This window comes from Myotis lucifugus, unplaced genomic scaffold, assembly GCF_000147115.1.
Source record: "Myotis lucifugus unplaced genomic scaffold, Myoluc2.0 scaffold_37, whole genome shotgun sequence".
NCBI classification, from domain to species: domain Eukaryota; kingdom Metazoa; phylum Chordata; class Mammalia; order Chiroptera; family Vespertilionidae; genus Myotis; species Myotis lucifugus.
This window is the reverse complement of record NW_005871085.1, coordinates 7,552,578-7,561,439: the sequence shown is the minus strand read 5'-3', so window position 1 is coordinate 7,561,439 and position 8,862 is coordinate 7,552,578. Positions and strand designations below refer to the sequence as shown.

The 8,862-nt window shown below is 45.2% G+C and overlaps 1 protein-coding gene across 1 annotated transcript in view; it reads left to right on the top strand.

Moving 5' to 3' along the window:
* Nucleotides 1-2,076: 2,076 nt before the first annotated feature.
* Nucleotides 2,077-8,862, top strand: part of SLC1A7 (solute carrier family 1 member 7) — a 28,070-nt gene continuing 21,284 nt past the window's right edge. The window contains exons 1-2 of the mRNA XM_023752782.1: nucleotides 2,077-2,226; nucleotides 7,649-7,728. Coding sequence (XP_023608550.1) covers nucleotides 2,092-2,226; nucleotides 7,649-7,728 — 215 coding nt within the window. The 5' untranslated portion in view covers nucleotides 2,077-2,091. The remainder of the gene's footprint in view (nucleotides 2,227-7,648; nucleotides 7,729-8,862) is intronic.

Here is an 8,862-nt window from a genome sequence, read left to right as displayed (position 1 = left end):
GGGGGCACCGTGGGAATCATCTTGGAGTTCAAGTGGAAAGCAAGACTTCATGGCAGGGGTCCTCAAACCACGGCCCACAGGCCACATGCAAATACAAATATTGTATTTGTTCCCGTTTTGTTTTTTTACTTCAAAATAAGATATGTGCAGTGTGCATAGGAATTTGTTCATAGTTTTTTTTTAAACTATAGTCCGGCCCTCCAACGGTCTGAGGGACAGTGAACTGGCCCCCTGTTTAAAAAGTTTGAGGACCCCTGCTTCATGGCAAGACCAAAGGCCATTTGATCTTAAATGCAAATTCAAATATCTACTCAGAATGTTTTCTCTTCTAGGCAGTAACTAAGCCACCTGGTTAATTGGAAAATGAGGCATTTATTGGAGTTGAAGGTATATTAGAAAATTCTTGGTTTTAAGAGTTAGAGTTGGAGGGAAAAAATAAAACTCTTAGACTTGTAGCTACTCCACCCTCACACCCCCAAAGCTACTGGCAAGGAATAAAGGCTTTGGAAGGTTGGCTTGTGGAACTGAGGGATTCTTAGAAAGCACCTAGCCAATTTCTCCAATTCTAAGGGTGGCAAGATGGAGGCCCAGAGAGGCCAATGTCACAGCTGGTTAAATTGGGACTAGAATCTGAGGGTCCCCTCCCAGTCGGGAGCTCTGCCCAGGGCTTCAGGGTCTGCACCCTAACCCCCTCCACCTAAGCCGCCAGCAGCTCCTCGTGCCCACCCCCCGTCCTCTCCATCCATCACCCCTCTACGCCCTTTGTCAGGGTGCAGCCCTTTTGCACACCACAGACTGTGCTCCCTGCTGTGTCTGCCTGCCCCTAATGAGATTACAGATTCCTGGTAAAATAGACGGGAGTTAATTCCCTCTGGCTTTAAAGGGCAGGGCAGGCCACAAGAAATAGCAAAAAGCAAACCTTTCTCTAAAATGCTAAACGTAGATGATAATCCCTGTTCAGCACATTGCAGGTCACCACCGCTGAATTTCACAAATATTCTCCGGAGGGGATGTGGCACCGGCCCTCATAAAGTAGGTGCGGTATCACTGTGCCTGCTGTATGGATGGGGAAACTGAGGCACGTGAGCTTAAAAGGCTTGTCCAGGGTTACACAGCTAGTAAGTGGCGGAGCTGGGACTTGAATGTAGGTCCCTGGGCTCTGTCATCTTTAAAAATAATAGGCCCTGAGAACTGACAGAGGTCTTCGCTTGGGCTTAAAGCAGCCCTCGAGGAAGCATCACAGCAAGTGGCAGAGCTGGTTTGAACCCAGGTCCACTGGCCTCACAGCCCGAATTCCCCACCCTTCAAAGGCTAAGCACCTGTGAACCCATCTGCTTGTGCATGTGGTGAAAACCACACCAACGTTGGCCTGAATTCCGCTCTGCTGCGTGCCAGCTCTATGACCTTGGCCCAGGGACCCAGTCAAATGAAGGTCGGCCTCCTAGGCTGCTGGGATGATTCCCTGAGTCACACAGGTAAGGCAGCCAGAGCAAGTCAGCACACAGCACATGCTCGTGACTCAACCTCTTTGCCTCAGTTTCTTCATCTGTAAAACAATAGGTATTGTACTTACTTATTGGGATTGGTGCTTGTATTAAATGTGCTCATACAAGCAATGTGCTTCTAGAATAATACCGGGTGCGCAATAAATGCTTCATTAATGTTATCAGTTAATTGGCAGTGAGCTAGTATCCTATTGCCTTGCCTTCAATTCTTTCTGGAATGACGTGGGGGTAAAAATCAAAGCAGCCAAGCAAATGTTCCTCTCGTTCCTCCCACCAGTCCCTGGCCCCTCCCCTGTTTAAGAGGAGCACTTGGCTTTGAGGTCCGAGCCCCCAGACCACGTGGCCTGCTCTAATTTCCCAGGCCCTAATCTGCTCCCAGCTCCTAATGATGCAGCTGGTAATAGGATTGTGGCTTCCCTCTGGGGCAGCCACTCAGGCCATGGCCGAGTGGCTGGCAACTGGTGCTTAGCAACCCTGACCACCTGCCTGCTGAGGAGCCAAAGCCCCCAGCCAGGACCCTGTGCCCCCGGCTGGCCTCACATGCATGGAATGGTGCTCTGCCCGGGGCCAGCAGGCTGGGCTCACCATGGTGCCGGGTGCCATCCTGGCACGAGGGAGGGATGTTTGTAAGCGGAACGGACTGCTCATCCTGTCTGTGCTGTCGGTCACCGTGGGCTGCCTCCTCGGCTTCTTCCTGAGGACCCAGCGCCTCTCACCACAGGTCAGCCCCCGGGCAGCACGGGGTCCTCCTTTAGGAGCGGGGTGTGGGCCTGAGGGGTCCGAGGGTCACATCCCCCCCCCCCCCCCCGCCATGGCTCCCTGATAACAACACCGTGGGTGAGTCACTTTGCCTCTCTGGGCCCCAGTTTTCTCATCTGTAACATGAGTGTGAAAAATACATTATAGGACTAGAGGGACATCCAATAAAATGGCGAGCAAGTGGTTACAAACTGGCATCACCAGATGAATGGAGGCAAGGATGCCTCATTAGCATAACCGCAGGCTAAGAGCTGTGGGATCAATGATTCTCTGTCATCATTGATGTTTCTCTCTCTCTCTCTCTCTCTCTCTCTCTCTCTCTCTCTCTCTCTCTCTCTCCCCCTCTCCTTTCCTCTCTGAAATCAATAAAAATATATTTAAAATATTGGCCCTGGGAATTGGGCCACTAATCCTGTAGTAACACCGTGAAGCCACCTTCAGTTATTTAGGAAGAAGCATGGACTCTGGAGGCAGAGGAACCCTGAACTTTGACTCTCCTAAGAAGTGGCTGTGTGGCCCTAGGCAAAATCTTAACTCCTTTTTGACCTGTTTCCTCATCTGTAAAATGGAGTGGGGGCACTATGTGTCACTAGAATTGTTGAGGAGTAAACAAGGATCCATCAGTGCCTGGCATGTCGTGGGTGCTTACTGAGTGTTATCTCCCTCCTCCCTCCCTTACCTACCTGTCTATGTGCTACCCACATCAAGACCATCTCCTGTTCCAAATCTTAGACAAATTCTTCCAGATCTGCCCAGATCTGAAATGTTACTCTCCTCCCCCACTCACCCCAGGCTCATCCCTCCAGTGTAACCCTGCTGCCAGCTGCCTTACTTCAGAGCCATTTGTGTAGAAGTCTATTTCCCCATCAGATTTCAACTTGCTGAATATCTCATGGGCTTTTCTTGAATCAAAATGTGAACTTAGGTCAGTGCTTATCACAGAAAGAACCCTCAACTATTTGCTGAATTAAACTGGCAATAGCACAAACCATCTGCTATCTACTTTCTTTAATTTTCCTCAACAACAAAACTATCTTTCCTGCAGGAAGATTATTTTGTGAAAACAAGTTGGAATGCTTATTATGAAAAGCCAAACTCATCTGGGGCCTCCTTTGCCAAAGCTGCCTTCCCCATCTGTTTGGAAATGCAAATATATTCCCATCGGAATTAACCTGCCAGATAAACTGAAGGAAGGATGTGGAGTCTTAGAACAATTATTTGGCAGAAATTGGCTTTCTCAGCATCTTACTTTGAAATCCAGGAGTTTGTTTGATCTCTGCCTGTGATTCAGAAACCAAGCCCTTCTTATTTTGTAAGCTTATGCAACAGGCAAAAAAATTATAAACAGTTTACAAATAGAAAGTCCTATTTCAGAAAATAATCTACAAGATTTATAATTTGTAATATTATTGAAATAAGTATCTCATTTAAAAATATAGATCATTTTGAGAGTTCCAGTTAACATGGTGAATTTACAACTGCACACATTTTCCTGTCCTTCCTGGATTCTACCAAAATTATAGTAATGGAATTTTTTAATCCTCACCTGAGGATATGTTTTTATTGATTTTTTAGAGGGAGAGGAAAGGAGAGAGAGAGAGAGAGAGAGAGAGAGAGAGAGAGAGACAGACATTGATATGAGAGAGAAACATTGATCAGTTGCCTGTCTCCCGCACACCCCATGACCAGGTGTCCAACCTGCAGCCTAGGCATGTGCCCTGAGTAGGAATAAAACCTGCAACCTTTCGGTGTGTGGGATGACAATGCTCCAACCACTGAGACCCTCCCCCGCCCACCCACCCACCTGGGCCAGGGCTAAATCTTTTCTTAAGTTCTTTGAAGATATGAGAGAAGATATAGTGACTATAAAACGGAGTGGGATGCAAAAAGAAAAAACAATCCAAGAACAAGAAAGAGCTTTTGGAAATTAAAAATAGGTAAGCCAGGATTAAAAGGTCAATAGCCGGGATAAAGTTGCAGAAATCTTCCAGAAAGTAAAACAAAAAGAGATGGAAACAGATAAATAAAATTAGAATGCCCAATATCCAACTCTCTGAGAGTTTTAGAGAGCACTAAGAGAAAAAGGTGAGACAAAATTCACAGAGAACACAAGAAGGTTTGAAAGGTAATATTTCACGAGAAGAAAGTGTACCTAAAATAAAAAGGTATAGTCAAGATTACAGAACCTGTTAAAAATAAAAAAAATGATAGGTATGCACACACTACTAGTATGAATTTTTTAAAAAGAAAGAGGAAAACCTCATACCATAGTTTATCACTTTGAAAATTACAGAAAATTGAAGATAAACAGATGATCCTTAAATGGTTCTGTGGGAATAAAACAAGTCTCATGTAAAGAATAGAAAGTAAGAGTAGCTCCAAACATCTTAAGCAACACTGGAATCTAAAAGGCAAAATGTAAGTGCCTCTGAAATTTGAAGGGGGAATTATTTTATTTATTTATTTTTAATGAATTTATTGGGGTGGTATTAGTTAATAAAATCATATATGTGTCAGGTTACAATTCTATAATACATCATCTGGATATCATATTGTGTGTTCACCGTCCCAAGTCAAATCTCCTTGGAGGGGAAATTCTTTTAAACTAAGGATCTTATATATGGCCCAACTACTGTCAGAGGTAAAGGTAGAATAAAGGCATTTTTACTTATATAAGGACTCCGAAGTTTCTCTTCCATTCACTCTTACTGAGAAAGCTACCAAAGGAGATGTTCCTGAAAAACAAGGAAGTAAATGAAGAAGACAAGAAATCCAGGAAAGAGGGGATAATATACAGGAGAAAGTCCCAGAATGACAGCAAAGAAGAGGCCTAGAGAGCAATCTGCCCAAACTGGAATAGGAAGATGGAGTGCTCTTGAAGGGCACAAAAGGAATGGTTATGCTTGAGGATACAGAAAATACTCCTGTTGGGCCTTTTTATTTTTATTGTTTTTTGTTTTTGTTGTTTGGACTTTTAAATATATATATATATATATAACTGATTTTTTACAGAGAGGAAGGGAGAGGGATCAAGAGTTAGTAACATTGATCAGCTGCCTCCTGCACACCTCCTACTGGGAATGTGCCCACAACCAAGGTATAGAGTGTCCCAAAATTCACCCAAGAAGTAATTTTGATAGAAAACACAGGTTTATAATTAAAAATTGTAAATTTTTATTGATTCATAAAGTATACAGTATAGGAATAGCACATCAGGTAAATGGCCTCCACGGCTTTGCTGGCACATACGCAAAGCCGTGGTCTTCATTGGTCTTCATTGTCCCTGCTCCTGGGCCATAATTGGTACTTGGTAATGCTTATCAAATTGAAGGGATTGAAATCAAAGGGCAACAGATATTAGAATCTGATTCAATAAACCAAGTAAAATTAGGCTTTTATTTTTTGTTGTTGTTGTTGTTAATGCTCACGCAAAATTCAAATCTTGCATGAATTTTGGGACACCCTATACATGCCCTTGACTGGAATCAAACCTGGGACCCTTCAGTCCGCAGGCCAATGCTCTATCCACCGAGCCAAACCAGTTAGGGCTTGTTTGGACTTTTTAAAGAAATGTTGAAGCACTTGGAAGAAATTAGTGAGTGGTTCACAGAAAACAAATGAAAAATTAGTCAATTATTAACTGCAGGAAACTTAGGTCATACAAGAAAGGTTGTACAAAGAAGGTTCTAGCATATTACTTGGCTCAATAGTGACTATTAATTAAACCTTGACTATTAATTTAACCAAAAATTGTGATATAATGGTGAAATGGTAGGAGGAAAAAGGGAATAAGTCTTCATCTGTCATGGCAGATGTCAAAAAGGGAAGTTAATAGATGTCAAAAAGATATATCTAGAAATAGTATTATAACTGTATTATTTAGAAATAACAATACTAAGGAAAACATCTAAGAGAGTTGAGGGTGTTCAATCCTGGGAAGTTGGGTTGGGATAGAGATGGGTGAGGAAGGGACTGCCTTTTTATCATTATAGTGCTACGTAAATTAAAGAATAGACACATTGGTTAAAATTAATTAATCATACACAGCCATGATGGGTATATTTTTAAAAGTAGAATTTCTGTGCATTGGAAATGGTAGCAGAACGGGAGGCCTGATTTCAGGTTCTCACTGATGCTAACTCACTCTGTGAAGCAAGTCACCTCCCTCTCCTGGCTCAGCTTCCTCAACTACAAAATGAGTCAGCTGGACTGAAAGATCTTTAAAAAACCCTTCTCGGCACCAAAATTCTAGGATTTGGAGCTTTTCAAATCATCAGACCATTAACCAAGTGTTATGTTTGGCCTTTAAAAAAAGTTTCAAGTACAAACCTTTAATTTGGATGTACCAGCCTTTACCACAACCTCACCCTTTGATGAAAGTGGCCTCAAACTAGGGTTGCCAGAAACAGCGAAACTGAACTAAATTAAATTTGAAAACAGCATACCCAGTTACATTTGAATTTCAGATAAGCAATATTTAGTATAAGTAAAAAACAAATGTAGTTGTTTATCTGAAATTCAAATTTTACTGGGCTCAGTAGTCCCCTCCCATTCGGTTGTCAGCATCTGGTCACAGGATCTGGAGACAGCTGATTGGGCAAGAATTTAGGACCCTGATGCCAGTCGCATAGATAGGCTGGAACCAGCAGCCCAGGAGGAAGCCCAGCATAGAACTCTATCCAGTAGGGCTCTTTATACTGAGTGGTGTCTCACCAATCCAATCCAATTCTCTTTCAGCATTTTAAATGTTGAGGGCGCTGTGTGGGGAGGCAGACAATGGACCCAACACTGAATGAGAAACTGACTCAAGAATACCATGGTCTGTTTCTGAGTCAGTCTCCTCATAAACTAGACTGAGAACTTCAGGGCGAAAACTGTGCCTATTTCATTTGTGGGTACCCAGTGTGATGCCCGGCGCAGTAGGTGTGGAATGAATGTGTGAGCAGCATGCAGCCCTGCCCTCGTGCCTCCTAGCATCTACTGCATGAGACCGATTTGTAGCACCATAGGCAGTGAAGGGGGCGGAGGTGGGGGAGAGCTGTTATTTACTGTGATTACTGAACATTTACTCTCAATCAGGCTCTCTGCCCAATGCTGCATGTGCATCCTCTCATTTCAGCCTCCCAGTGACCCTATGAAGTGGTTATTACTCTTGGGTCACAGATGAGAAAAACTCCAAGTAGCTCGCTTACGGCCACAAGCTAGTTAGGAGGGGGCAGGGGACAAGACTTTGGCTCGACAGCCCATGCTTCCTCCACGGACTCTGCTGTGCACGTTGTAGACAGGAGAGTGCGAATGAAGCAGTGCTTTGAAGATGATAAAGAACTGAGCAATTGTAACATCTGCAGCGCCAGCTGTAACCTCAGCTCTTGCTGTGTTTTCAGGAAATTAGTTACTTCCAGTTTCCTGGGGAGCTCCTGATGAGGATGTTGAAGATGCTGATCCTACCGCTGGTGGTCTCCAGGTGAGGGCCAAGGCGTTTGGCCGGGAGGTCTGGGCGGGGAGGGGAGAGGATTCTGTTCGGTTCTGTTGGTTCCCTGCTCCTGCTGTGAGTGACTGGACTGCACCTGTGGGCCTGGGAGCCGTGTGATTGTGGGGCCTTTATGGGAGGAGTCTGTGGCACAGGCTGCTGGAGTCTAAGTCGTCCAGTGGCCCCAGTTATTTCAGTCCCATCCAATGGACCTTAACAAGTGATTGGGAGTTATCAGATGAGACCTGACTCCAAGGTAGCTCGGGGGCTCAGGGATTGCTTCCCAGAGGGGGCGCTCTTTATGGTGAAAGCAGCAAGGTGTGGGGGGGAAGATGGTATTGGAGACTCTCCCAGGGTGATATCCTAGCTCAGCTGTGCACTGAACTGGCTGTGTAAACTTGGACAGGTTATTAAACTTCTCTGAGCCTCAGTTTCCTCGCCCGTAAAATGAAAAATGACACCTACTCCCAAGCGTGATTGTGAGGACTATATGAGGTTATATATTTGCATGTGCTAAATGTTCAGGGGGCTGGGTCCCAGAGTGTGAGGGAGGGAGGGAGGGGGAGGTGAAGTTGGAAGGGGGCTTCTTGCTCAATCATGAAAGACCTTGAATGCCAGGCTACAGAATTCAGACTTTACCCACGAGAGTGAGGGACACAGGGAATCACTGAGATCACCTGGTCCCTCTCGCTGGTGTGCTGGGTGACCCTGAGTAAGGCCCTGCCCCTTTCTTTTCCAGATGTGTAGCTGGCTGCTCCATTTAGTATCAAAGAGCCCTGTGCTCTGCGGCCGTGTGTTTGGAGTCCTCACTTCCCAGGACTTCTCTGCAGGGAGGGAAGCAGATGAGCCTCTGAGTCCTGGGGAGTGTTATGGGCTCTGTCCCCCGAGCAGGGTCATCAGCCTCCCTGCCCCACAGCCTCCCTGCTATTGAGGAATAAGACAGCTCCTCCCCCTTTCCCTGTAGTGTCATGGACACAATGCTCCCCAGTCCCAGAGGCCAATTAACGGTACCTTCGGTTACCCCCAGGGGAGCCTTGTTCAGCATCTTGCCGGCAGCATTTAGGTCTCTCAAGACTCATTCTTCAAGGCTCTGCTGAAATGCCACCTCCCTCCATGAGCTTTCCCAGA